The sequence below is a fragment of the Azolla caroliniana genome, unplaced genomic scaffold (assembly GCF_043228905.1).
Source record: "Azolla caroliniana isolate FFs.n. ecotype wild unplaced genomic scaffold, voAzoCaro1.0.p SCAF_13, whole genome shotgun sequence".
NCBI classification, from domain to species: domain Eukaryota; kingdom Viridiplantae; phylum Streptophyta; class Polypodiopsida; order Salviniales; family Salviniaceae; genus Azolla; species Azolla caroliniana.
The window spans coordinates 20529590-20543318 of NW_028230448.1; the positions used below are offsets into that span (position 1 = coordinate 20529590).

The 13729-nt window shown below is 39.2% G+C and overlaps 1 protein-coding gene across 1 annotated transcript; it reads left to right on the forward strand.

Annotated features, from left to right (window-relative positions):
* The first annotated feature begins 2245 nt into the window (after positions 1-2245).
* LOC147856623 (uncharacterized) lies at positions 2246-7792 on the forward strand. Its single transcript, XM_087329363.1, has 9 exons — positions 2246-2978; positions 3097-3585; positions 3662-3751; positions 3827-3897; positions 4020-4096; positions 4183-4330; positions 4425-4586; positions 4690-5007; positions 7307-7792. The coding sequence occupies exons 1-9, from the start codon at positions 2246-2248 to the stop codon at positions 7517-7519; spliced, it is 2301 nt and encodes a 766-aa protein (XP_087185489.1). The 3' UTR covers positions 7520-7792.
* Positions 7793-13729: the final 5937 nt, after the last annotated feature.

Sequence of the window (13729 nt, forward strand, 5' to 3'; positions counted from 1 at the left end):
AACCACATAGTTCAAGTTTGGCGGGTGGTAAATATGTACACTCAAATGATTTCAGCTTACACATTTAACAAATATCACATAAATTTAATTGATAAGCCAAAATAGTAAATAGTGTACACTAATCATTTCAATCAATTCTAACTTGAAGTTCAATTTTGCATGAAAGTCTTAATTATGTGTTATTAATTATAGCAGAGTTTGTAAAGAGCAAGTTCTTATTATAAATCTAATTTGAATAATATATTAGTTAAACCAATAGTTCTCTATTTCAATGTGTGAGTTTAATTTTAATAGCTACTTTAACCATTCTACGTAACATAAGTTGTTCATGTTCGTTGCTATATAACAATATCTTAATATTGTTGATTAAAGAGGTGAAGATATAATTTAAGAAAGAGAGATGATGTTGTTAGAGATTCAGTAGAGATATTGTGGTTTTATGTATTCCAGGTTCCTATCAATTTATCTAGGTGCTTTGATTAGGTATCTACCCTTCTACTTTTAGTAAAGATGGGAAATTGTATTTGTAGCTCACAATGTATGTTGCTATAGTTCTTATCCATTCAAATTTGACTCACACAAGTTTGTTATTTTATTTTTAAATTAAGAAAAATGATTGGCATTAATAAAGCACAATTAAGTTTTTTATTTCAAATTAAGCACAACGTATGTCTTCTATGTATGGCAAGTTCTAAACAAATCTCATCTTGGTGTGATACCCTTGCCACGACACCTTGTTATGTTGAATGTTCATGACTTTGGAGACGTCTACAATATAGAAAGGTGGTAATTTCTTAAACTTGAGGCCATTGACACTTCATCACATGATTCACATCAATTGTGAATATAAATAATGATAATTTAGTGTTGTTTTGCTATCACCATTTTTCTTCTAAGTGTCAAATGCCATCTATGTTGTTGTAATCCTTTGAGGTCTCATGGGAAATTAAGTTATGATGAGATTCATCAATACATGATGAGTGTCCAACCTATGCCGAGATAAGGGCAAAATACCAAGACATACTTGGTCCGTCTCCCACCCTCCCCAAACTATTAGATACTCTAGATATAAAGAAATTAGGCAAATACATTCTAGAGCTAAAACAACACAGAGAGAATAAATTACAAAATGTTGACAATAATGTTGCTAATGATCACGAACATGTAACAAATGCAGTTTTTCAGGAACCTGAGGAGACAACGAATGCCGACACACTTGCACCACTCGGCCTTTCCATTGATGAGGCAGAAAACCAGAGAAGAACTAGACGTCCTCGGGTGCCGGGTTTCAAAACAACTCAACGTGATGTGGAAGCAATATTGAAAATAAGGGAACGTGAGCTACACCGCCTAGAAGCCATGGCTAGGGCACTCTCTACATTGGAACCCACATCAAGACCCTTTGACCCCCCCACTTCTTTTCGAGAGGCTTGGGTGGAAATAAAATTAGGCTTAGTGTATAGTCACTTTCGAGTATACTACATATTGTACACTACTAGAACTCTTTTAGTTTAAGTTCTATTTTTTTTACTTAATTTTATTTTTAGTTATGATGACTGGATAAATACTGTATTGTTGTAAACCAATTGTTTCATGGGCCAAATTTGGCCTTAGAAGACGTTAATACATCTTTCTCTCTCTCTCTCTCTGCCAATTAAGGTAGGGTTGTCAATTCGCTACATATACGTATAATCCCTCACTGATATGTGTGCACAGTGTACTTATCATATGCAATAAAATACACACTCTATTAATTAGTCTACAATTATATGTATTGTGGGAAAAAGGCCTAGAACTCCTCTATCTAAAAACATCCTCCTATATATTTAAATTGCCCACAGAATGGGAGATGGGTTATCCTGACACAACAGCATAGTGCTTTCATGGTAGTGGTGGTGGGTCATGGACATGGATATGGACATGGCAGTCTTACAAAGCGACGCAAAAGTATGAAGGAATGAAGAAATATGGAATTTGGGCATCTCTCCAATCCCCACATAAAATGGCGCTCAGCTGTTGACAGAGGAAGAGGCGAGGAGGGTATAAGGGACACAGCTGATGGTGAATGGTGAATGGTGATGGTGATGGTGTTGGTGGTGATGCGAGAGTAGCCGCCAGCTATAATGTACAGAGAGAGATGGCGATGGCGATGGAGATGGAGAGGAATGCAGCAACACAGAAGACGCACATTCTAAGGAACCATCATCGTTTGGTTTGTTGGCTCGCCATTGATTGATGATAAAGGATGTGGGAGCTGCTGCCTTTGCTTGACGTGGAAGGGGGAGCACAGTGTTCTGAAAACACAATCCCAACCCCTGCCTCTTCTTCTTCTCCTTCTTCTAGTTACTGCTCTGTCCATCCTGTTGAAGCCTTCTCTCTCTCTCTCTCTCTCTCTCTCTCTCCATCCATGTCTTCCGCCCCTGCCGCTTCCCCTTTAGGATCAACGGCTCCGGCTCCGGCTCCGGCTCCTTCAGCAGCAGCAGCAGCTCCGCCTTCACCTTCACCTTCACCTTCACCTTCACCTTCAGCCGCTCCTCCTCCTCCTCCTCCGCCTTCTTCCACAACACCGCCTTCACCTTCAGCTGCCCCAATTCCCTTTTCTCCCAATTCACCTCCTCCTCCTCCTCCTCCTCCTCCTGTTGCTGCCAATTCTCCCCCTACCACCACTATTACCCAATCCCCCCCACCCCATTCTTCCCCCAAATTCATCACTGCCTCTCCTCCGCCCCCGCCCCCGCCCCCACCTCCATCTTCACTGTCATCGCACCCCCCCTCGGTCTCTTCTATTAGGCTAATTTCTGTTGGCATTGCGGGCGTGCTCTTCGTCTCCATCATCACCATCACCATCATAGTCTGCTGCCTCTGCCAGAAGACGAGGAGGAGGAGGAGGATAATGAAGAAGAAGAAGACAGATCATCACCCCCGTCAAGAGATCTATGGTCTGCCGGGAGGCTTCCCTGTTCATGCTATCTACAAAGGTATTCCACCAAGCTATAATTACATCCATTAATATTAGTCTGCACATTCACTTTCACTTTTCTTTCTCAAATGGATACAATGTACTAGGTTAGTTTCTCAATTTGTGGCCATGGGCAGATTCTTATGACAGCCCCAATCTCAGGGCAGAATGCTCACCTTCTCCCTTCTATAGTACTGAAAGTATTCTTAATAAACATCCTCCTCCTCCTCCTCCTCCTCCTCCTCCACAACTGGTGGTTGCGCCTTTCAAGCAAGGATGTGATGCCATCCCAAATGCAACCCCTGGGTTAGTCAATTCCAAATACAGGTTCACATACGAAGAATTAGAGGTTGCAACAGATGGATTCTCAATGTCCAACAAGCTTGGGGAAGGTGGGTTTGGATGTGTATACAAAGGAAGGGTGTCTGGTGGCCAGCTAGTGGCTGTGAAGCAGCTGAAAGTTGGAGCATCACAGGGTGAGAAGGAATTCCAAGCTGAGGTGGAGATCATCAGCAGACTGCATCACAGGCATCTTGTCTCACTCGTTGGTTATTGCATCTCAGAGCATCAGAGACTTCTTGTATATGACTATGTACCCAACGGAACCTTAGAGTACCATCTACATAGTATGTTCCCCCTCCTCTTCTCTTATCATAGTTTCTCGTCACATTTTGGCTCAGCCAAAACTATTGTCCATTGCAGAGAGGAAAAATGGAGCAGCTTTAGATTGGTCAATGCGACTCAGGATTGCTTGTGGCGCAGCACGGGGATTGGCATACCTACATGAAGACTGTAAATTGCCATCATATATCTCTTCAAGTTTGTTAAATGTTTTCATTGAGCACTGAGTTGTTGAGTCACCTCTAGGTCATCCCCGGATAATACATCGGGACATCAAATCTTCAAACATCCTTTTGGACGATAAGTTTCAAGCGCAGGTAGATGGTTTGCTATGATATATGTATTTGCTATATTATTTCAGAGACGGCCTGACATTTTGCTATGACATGTATATTTGCTAGATGTCAATTTACACTTCTAACTGAGTGACTAATGACAGGTTTCCGATTTTGGGTTGGCAAAGCTGACTGCTGATACAGACACTCATGTGACAACAAGAGTGATGGGGACATTTGGGTACTTAGGTGCTTTATACATGAAAGCATTTGTAATACTACTTGCTAGCCAACACATTCTTGTAATGATGCTGATGAGTATTATAGGTACCTTGCCCCCGAATATGCTTCTAGTGGGAAGCTCACAGAGAAGTCGGATGTATTTTCCTTTGGTGTTGTGCTGCTTGAGCTGTTGACAGGACGGAAGCCTGTTGATGTATCTCAACCCTTGGGGCAAGAAAGTCTGGTGGAATGGGTACCTACTTACATATATGTAGTAGGTTGATGTATGATACCTTTGGAAATTTCGTTGTGTTTTCCAATAACACATTGGTAGTCCATATATTCAGGCACGACCTTTACTTGGTGAAATAAAGAGTGAAGTGTACTTGGACATAGTAGCTGATCCTGACCTGAATGGAGTTTATGATCCCAAAGAGATGCTACGAATGGTGAAAGCTGCAGCAGCATGTGTTCGCCATTCAGCAAGTAGGCGACCTCAAATGGGACTGGTTAGAGAACTTTGCATATTACATTTTAATTCATAGTTTTCAAAAGAGAGAAGGAAATTATAGAAGATGGTGCAATCGTGTATTATGTGATGGGGTACTGTAGGTGGTGAGAGCATTGGAAGCTGAAATCTCTTTGTTGGATCTCGAAAAAGGCGTAAGACCTGGGCATAGTAGCAGAGACCACGATCATGAACATGGCAGCAACTACAACATTGAAATGAGAAAATTTAAGGAGTTAGCATTAGAGAGCCAAGAGTTTGAGAATAAGTATAGTGGCACTACAAGTGCTGAGTACAAGTTGAACCAAAGCAGCGCTATGATGTCCAGTGTTGAGTACCAGCAAACAATGGCAAGCCAAGAGACAAGATTGACCCCAGTTGCAATAGCATCATCATCATCAACTTCTTCACCAACTAGGCAGGTGAGAAGTTTGGCAGGGCCCAGTTCAAATGTGATGTATATTCTCAAATTTCAGTAGAAATTTCTTTCTTTTAAAGAGTATGGGTGGAAATGTATTAATCAGAGTATGGAAATTAAGGTAGCACAATCGATCATTCCAGATACCAAAAGTCAAATTATTAAAGCCTATACGATGCCAGTTTCATATCTAGTAAGAATTACTGGTTAATTCCAGTCATTCTCCCATAACGTCATGAAGTTTGAACCAAAGCAAAACAAGACCAATTCTAAACTTCATCTTGCATAAAAAAAAGTTTTAGTTTTTTGTAGTATTTAGATTCAGGTAGGTAGCAGCCTGTTCCCTGGGCAACAAACATATCTGACCAAGTCTTCTCAATCTCGTTGCACATTCATTTTATATTTTGCTTTATCTCCTCAAGTTTTGCACCAAGACTGTTTCCTCTTCACGCCCTTCTCCAGTTCCTTTTTTGTGCCAGGGCCTCTGCAACTACTTCAAAAAACATCCTGTCTTAAATAGGGTGCAACCATGACCCTAGAATGATTTGTTCTATATTATAATGAGGGATTAGTGTATCACAGTCTGGTCTTATATTACATCAAAGTGTGAAGAAGAAAGACACGGTGCTCATAGTGATCCGACTCTGGGGAGCTCCGTTTTGTTTGTCTGTGGAGAGAGATAAAGAGATGTGTAGATACCAAGACAATCTGCTTGTGAAACTCAGGCTGTAGACCTCACCTAAGAATTGATCAGCAATTGCCTCCAATGGGCAGCCTGTTCTTGCCACTTCCAACCCGAAGTGCGGAACACATTTTCGATCTACTAAGTTCGTCTCCCAAATGAGACCACATGACTATGTCTCGAAGCATATCACATGCTCCCATATCATATTGTCACGTGACCTTTTCTTTTGTAGTTTATTCCATGATTGAATTCGTCCCCTGCAGTATTGGATTCCCCGTTTTCTTTATTGCTCATCCATCCATCTTAAAAGCCTGTCTCTATTATTATCTGGATTCTGTAGGTGGATATTTTTATTGAAATGACTTTCCCATTTCATGGAATCCTTCTTTTCTGAGTTTGATTTCTTGGGCCATTCTATTTGGAAGCCAATATAAATCTATATGCATTTTTTCCATTTCCTTTCATGAGTGAAGTTGTTACCCAGGCAATCTCAAAATTAGCCTAACCAGGGTAGTAGTGGTGCAGGCAAGCTGCAAAACAGAAATACTCAGCTTATCAGGAGGTAAATGGATAAACTGATTGGTTATTCGATCTTACCAAAGAGAGATGCTATCAGGAAAGCGTCATGGTAGATAAATATTTAACCTACTGAGAGATGGGCTAGATCTACTGACCTTGCTTGAACGATGGAAAGAGCCAACTGGTTATCCTTCTACTAGAGTATCATGTTTGCCAAGGGTTTTGAGAAGCTCTTGCCAAATAATCCACACCTTGAAATCAAGAACATAAATTCAATATCCCACAGAAGGTGTCCAAATAGCAAGATGCATGCCCACCTTGATACTGTTCATACTGAGTATGAACAGTTCATCTAAGTAAATTCCCTATTTTAAGTTTTCTGACCTTACTGGTGAAACAACCTAACTTTCTGTCTGGGATTGACCCATGTTTGGATGTTGTTTTGGGTAGTTTTCAAAGAGTTACTGTAGCAGAAGGACATCACAATTTTTCTCTGAATGACTACCTTGAGAGATATATATGCTGCTTACCTTAAGCATCGAAAGTTCCCTGGTATTTTTGCCTTCTTGATGCTGATTTGTGTTCTTTCCTATTTTCTCCGAATTGTTTTGGTCTTATAGTTATATGGATCATTTAGTACTAATTCCTCTCAGATGCAGCCAAAGTTTAATGTCTTCCCTGCAATTTTGGTTTTGGCAAATATGCAGCCAAAGTTTTAATGTCTTCTCTGCAATTTTGGTTTTAGCATTTGCCATACTTTTGGTAGGACCTTGGCATGCACAGTTAGGTCCATCCACAGTCTGGTTTCATATTTCATACCAACAGTCACTTGAACATGTACACTTCATTAATCTGATTTTTTTAGCACTGTCTCCCTAAAACGAGAATCTATAGTTTCCATAAGCTTAGTTTAAAAAATAGTCATCTAGAGAAGACATTTTTGGTGGGTAGAAAACTGTATAATCTTTCGTAGATTATTGTCTTCCTCGTTTCCTCATCTACAAAACAGGGGGCAATGGCATTGTGTTTTGTACTGCGTCTTGTTAGTGTCTTGTTGCTACGAGTTTATAATGCAATTGTACATTGTGATGGGGTGCAGGTGGGGACACCATTGGATAGTCATACATCATTGTCAGGGCTTAATAGAGACATGAGATCTGGTTGTGATCAAACTATTATAGATAGTCATTTAGAGATGAGAAAGTATACGAAGGAGCGTCCAAAGATGGGGAGTCAGTACACGAAGGAGTACGGAGTGAATGTCCCAACAAGCCCCAGCTCGAGGTTCAACCAACAAACAAAGGCAAACTGAGGGACATCATCTTCATCATCAGATGGGCACAGTGGCGAGGGGTAGCATTATCAACCTCAACCCCAACAACGACAATCCCGAGGCCTATGAGTGTGCGGAAGGTTGCATGCTCCTTGGGAAGCAACTGCTTGCAGTAAACGTACTCACCTCATAGTTTCCATCATATCTAAAATACAATGGTGTCTATTTGTTACAGGTCACGTAACGTAACAAAATTATGGAAGGACATCCCTAGTTCTCCATGGTAACAATAATTGAAACTTATTCACCTCCTATGAAAGAGAATGTCGTTGTTGCTTGTTTCTTTGTTCTCCAATCACTATTAACTAGTATGACATTATACACAATGTATGAATTGGACAAATTCTTCATATTTAAACTAGTGATGCCTTCAATTGTACAATTTTGAACTTAGCAAGAAATAAGTAAAAAATAAATGTAGTTAACAATGGGAACACCTTAACATAATCATAACTTCAAGAGATCATATTGGACGTGGTTTACTTCGTCTCTAAAACACAATAATCCAATAAGGCAAAACAGATACAAATGCAACATGTATCCTAAGAAAGTTAAACACATACGAAAAACACGTGCTAAGAATGTAAAACATGTACTAACAATTTAGTGTAGCATAAAATCCAAAATGGCAAAACACATAAATGCAACATCGTCCTTGACTATCTTGGTTTTGAAAGAATACATTTAACCAAGTTTAGTTATAGATTAAAGTACTTTTTATCACCTAAAATGTGCTAGATATAATCAATGATCACCCAAGTTGTCAATCTATCCCCATGTGTACTCTTAGAGTGCACATTTTGTGATAGCGCCCCAAATGAGTAGCTATTGTGCAACTCGACCATATGGGTCGATAAGGTGTCAATCTAGGAATCCGTACATGCGTAGGACACAATGTATTTAGGAAAGAGTGAAGTAAGTAAATAAGATTGGCTAATCAAGTCAACTAGAAGAATATTTTGTGGTCAAGTTACAATGTACTTAGTCTTAAAGTATGTGTCATGAACTTTAAGATAAGTACTATCTAGAACTTGTATCTAGGGAGTTGGATCATAGTAAATGACAAGTCAATTGACAGAAGAGGAATATCTTCACTACTATCAAATGACATGCACATTTAATGTTACACTCATACCAAATAGAGAATATAATCCACTCTCTTACACAATGGTGTGATCATCATTTGTCCCCACTAATTTTGTCGTGAGTTGGTCCAATTCCCATCTAAGCTCTAAGGTGTGAGCGCATGGGTGAACTACCATTGTGAGCTACTCTCATATGTAATAGAAGTTTTGTTTTCATATGTCCATCTCTGTGGTTGTAACTCTATATATCTATCTAATCAATTCTCAATATTTCTAACATTGTATTAGAGCTGAGAGGTTTATCTAGATTAGGTATACACGGGTAGTTGTTGTCTAGCAGGAGAGAGAGAGAGAGAGAGAGAGAGTATCAATGGCCTAGTCCACATATGTTGCAATTGCTCCACTGCGCATTCACCCACCTCCATTGTCTGATGAAAAGCTAGATGGAACCAACTACACTCTATGGAAGTTCAAAATGTCTGCCATTTTGTACTCCTATGAGTTGTTGGAGCCAATCATGGGACCCACAGTAGGAGAGCATGAACCCATGGTGACCTTTGACCTTGCACACCCTACCACATCAATCCCTCCAAATGTTGATCTACTTCGAACCTGGAAGAGAAGGAATGTTGATGCGCTATGTACCATAGTCGTTGGTGTATGTGACTCTGTACTAACATTAGTGCAACATACAACCAAGGCACATGAAGCTTTGAGCATATTGGCCAGAAACTATACAAGGATACAAAACCTAAAAAATCAGCTTGCTCCAGAGAAGCTCATTGATGGAGAGAAAGTAGAATCCTTTGTAAAAAGGATTAAGGATCGTCAAGATCGGTTGGCTACTGTTGGAGTAGTCATCTCTCTAGAGGATATGACTCGTCAGTGCATTCGAGTACTTCCTTCCAAGTATGATGGCAGAAATAATAGATTCAAGAAGCTTGGCAAGGTTGTAGGCATAGGGGTAAGGCGCAACAATCTCTATGAGTTGAGCGCGTTTACAATTTCTACCAACCACAACACATTGAGTACTAACATAAAGCAATGGCATGAGAGATTTGGGCATCTCAATGTTGTTGTGTTGAAGGAGATGAAGAAGTCGAATATGGTAGTTGGGTTGGCAACCCTATCTAACTTAAGTCATGTTTGTGATGCTTGTATGATGGGCAAGCATAAAAAATCAGTCATTCCAAAAGAGAATCAAAATCGGACAAAGACTCCTCTACAGCTAATACACATCAACCTCTTTGGAAAATGGTGACTCCTACAATGGGTGGATCTCTCTACTATATGCTAGTAGTTGACGACTTTAGTAGAAAGATGTGGGTTTACTTGCTTCGGGAGAAGGCTGAAGCTTTTAAAATCTTCAAAAGATGGCATAAATTTGTCGAGTGGGAGTCTGGAAAGTTAGTGAAGGAGTTACCCTCTAATCAAGGTGGAGAATTCTTATCAATAGAATTTTGTGAGTATTGCAAAGAGCATGGAATTAAGCACCAACTTACAACTGCCTACGCCCCACAACAAAATGGAGTTGTTGAACGACGAAACCGAACAATTGTCGAGATGGCTAGGTGTATGTTGAAGGCAGAAGCGCTGCCCAACCCATTCTGGGTTGAAGCAGTGAATACATCAGTTTACATCCTCAAGCAGAGCTACATGAAGACACTTCAAGGGAAAACATCCCAAGAAGCTTGTTCAGGCAAGAAACCTTTAGTGATGCACTTCAGAACCTTTGGGTATACGTGCTACGCACATGTTCCAGACGTGAGCAGAAAGAAGTTGGATGCTAAAAGCAAGACGTGTATCTTTCTCGAATATAGTGAAGAGTTAAAGGCCAATCGACTCTACGATATAGAGGCAAGAAAGATATTGACAAGCCACGATGTGGTGTTCGATGAGGAACGACCACAACTAGCTGAGAACAGTGAGTCTCAAGTTATTTCATTAACTGAAGAAGTATTCCACCCAATCCCGTCCCATTATCCAGAAAAGGAAGTTGAACCATCCGATGGAAATGGCTCACTGGTTCATCCAGTGCTAGTGCCACATGTAAAGAAAATATCTAAGTGGGGGCAACAACTCTTTGATGATCATACTCCTAAAGTTGAGTTTCCTGAAACTTGAACTGATGGATTACGAAGATCAAGAAGAATACATGAGCAAGGGAGAAAATCTGACCACATTGTCAACATGGCTCTGATGGTGGATATCATAGGCTCACTAAGTCAACCGACCTCGGTGGAGGAAGCCATGTGGAAAGAGGCGATGATATGAGAATATGATAGCATCATGGAAAGTAACATGTGGGAGTTGTAAGAGAGACCAGCAAAGAAGACGGTGATAGGCACCAAGTGAGTGTGGAAAGCAAAGTATAAAGCTCATGGTTCTTTAGAGAAATTCAAGGCTAGGATAGTAGCGCAAGGATACTCGCAAATTGAAGGGTTCGATGTACAAGAAACATTACTATTGTGATCTAGTTGTGGTCGTTCCTCATCGAACCCTTCAATGCAAATGGTCATAACGTTGGCTGCTTCAAGAGGATCATGGCCAATTTATCAAATGGATGTCAAATCAACATATGTGACACAACCACTAGAGTTTGAGATGCCGAATTCAAAAAACAAAGACTGCAAGTTGAAGAATGCGTTGTATGGTCTAGACTCTAAAGCAAGCACCAAGAGCTTGGAACAAGAGGATAGACTATTTCTTACGATCAATCGACTTTAAGCAATGTGCTCGGATGCAAGTATGTATGTCAAAATGAAGGATGGGAAACAAGTCATCATCATCATTTACATGAATGATCTAGTACTTACTGGTGACCATGAAGAGTGTATTGGCCAAATACAGGAGTGTTTGAAAACTGAGTTTGAAATGATAGACTTGGGGATTCTACACTAGTTCCTTGGAATTGATGTTTGGCAAACCTCGGTTGGCATCTTCATTGCACAAAGAAAGTATGCAACAGAGATCTTGAAGACCATTGGGATGATGGACAACAAGTCGACGTCGACTCCAATGGACTCAAACTGCAAGTTATCCCATTGAGAAGACCAGTCACCAATGGTTGACATAAAGAAGTACAGACAGTTGGTAGGAAGTCTAATTTACCTATGCAACACTAGGCCAGATATTTGTTTTGCAGTCGGTGTGGTGAGTCGACTCAACAACAAGCCGAAGGAGACTCATCGGAAAGCTGCACTAAGTGTATTAAAGTACATTGTCGTACTTTAAATTACGGAATCTTCTACAAGCTAACAATTGACGAACTTAGTGGGTATTGCGACTCTGATTGGGCTAGAGATAGTGATTCCAAAAAATCAGTTTCTGGATATTGTTTTTCAATGCGTTCTAGAGTTGTTTCATTGAGTAGTAAAAAACAACCAACAGTGGTACTATCTTCAACGGAGGTAGAATACAAAGTGGCATGCATAGTGGCATGCGAGGTAGTTTGGCTAAGAAGAATCCTTATGGATGTAACGGTTCCAATAAGGATGACAACAGTATAATTGAGGTGTGACAATCAGAGTTGCATGACCATTGCCAAGAACCCCGGTATTTCATGAACACACTAAACACATAGCAATTCAGTATCACTATGTGCAGGAGCTAATAAATGATGAGACTGTGGAGCCTGACTACTATCCAACATCAGAAAATGGTGCGAATATCTTCACAAAGGCACTTGGAGCAGAACAACTACAACACCACCTTCGATGACTAGAAGTTGGCCCAATTCCAAGTCAACTCAATGGGTTGACCATTAAGGGGGCATGTTAGATATAATCATATATTGACATATTCGCATTCGTGGAGGTTACCAAACGAATGCATACGAATACGCATACGAATAGATGAAAAAATAATCGTTAACAAAAAAAGAGTTCATAAAGTCCCTACTTTTTAGTTTCTTAGATATAAATATCATATATCATATAAGTTATAAGTTATAACTATAAGTTATAACAAAGAGGAATTTGACAATAAAAAAAGGTATATTTTATTTCACATTAAAACATTAAAAAGGAGACTTAGACTAATAATATTTTTATAATAGATGTAAAACATAAAAGTATTTGTTTTATTTTTAATAAATAAATAAAAGGTTCATTAATTCCCCACTTTTTACTCTTCCACAAAATTAAGGGGACCTCACACTAATATTATTTTTATAATATGTATAAACGTAAAAGTATTTGTTTTATTTTTTCATAAAACAATAAATATAAATAAATCAATAATAAGTAAATAAATAAAAGGTTCATTGATTCTTCACTTTTTACTCTCCCACAAAATTTGATATTTTTATCTAACATTAAAAATGGGACTTCATACTAATAATATTTTTATAATAGATGTAAAACTTAAAAGTATTTGTTTTATTTTTATTAAATAAATAAATAAAGGTTCATTAATCCCACCCTTTTTACTCAAATGGTCAAATAAATAATAAATAGTATTTGTTTTTTTAATAATAAATCATAAATAAATGAACGAATGGTTCTATAATATTCTTGGGGTCATTTTGTATCCTCGAATATTACGGATAGAGATTACCACGAATATCACGCATGGGTCTATCTATGGATATAATCAATGATCACCCAAGTTGTCAATCTATCCCCATGTGTACTCTTAGAGTGCACATTTTGTGATAGCGCCCCAAATGAGTAGCTATTGTGCAACTCGACCATATGGGTCGATAAGGTGTCAATCTAGGAATCCGTACATGCGTAGGACACAATGTATTTAGGAAAGAGTGAAGTAAGCAAATAGGATTGGCTAATCAAGTCAACTAGAAGAATATTTTGTGGTCAAGTTACAATGTACTTAGTCTTAAAGTATGTGTCATGAACTTTAAGATAAGTACTATCTAGAACTTGTATCTAGGGAGTTGGATCATAGTAAATGACAAGTCAATTGACAGAAGAGGAATATCTTCACTACTATCAAATGACATGCACATTTAATGTTACACTCATACCAAATAGAGAATATAATCCACTCTCTTACACAGTGGTGTGATCATCATTTGTCCCCACTAATTTTGTCGTGAGTTGGTCCAATTCCCATCTAAGCTCTAAGGTGTGAGCGCATGGGTGAA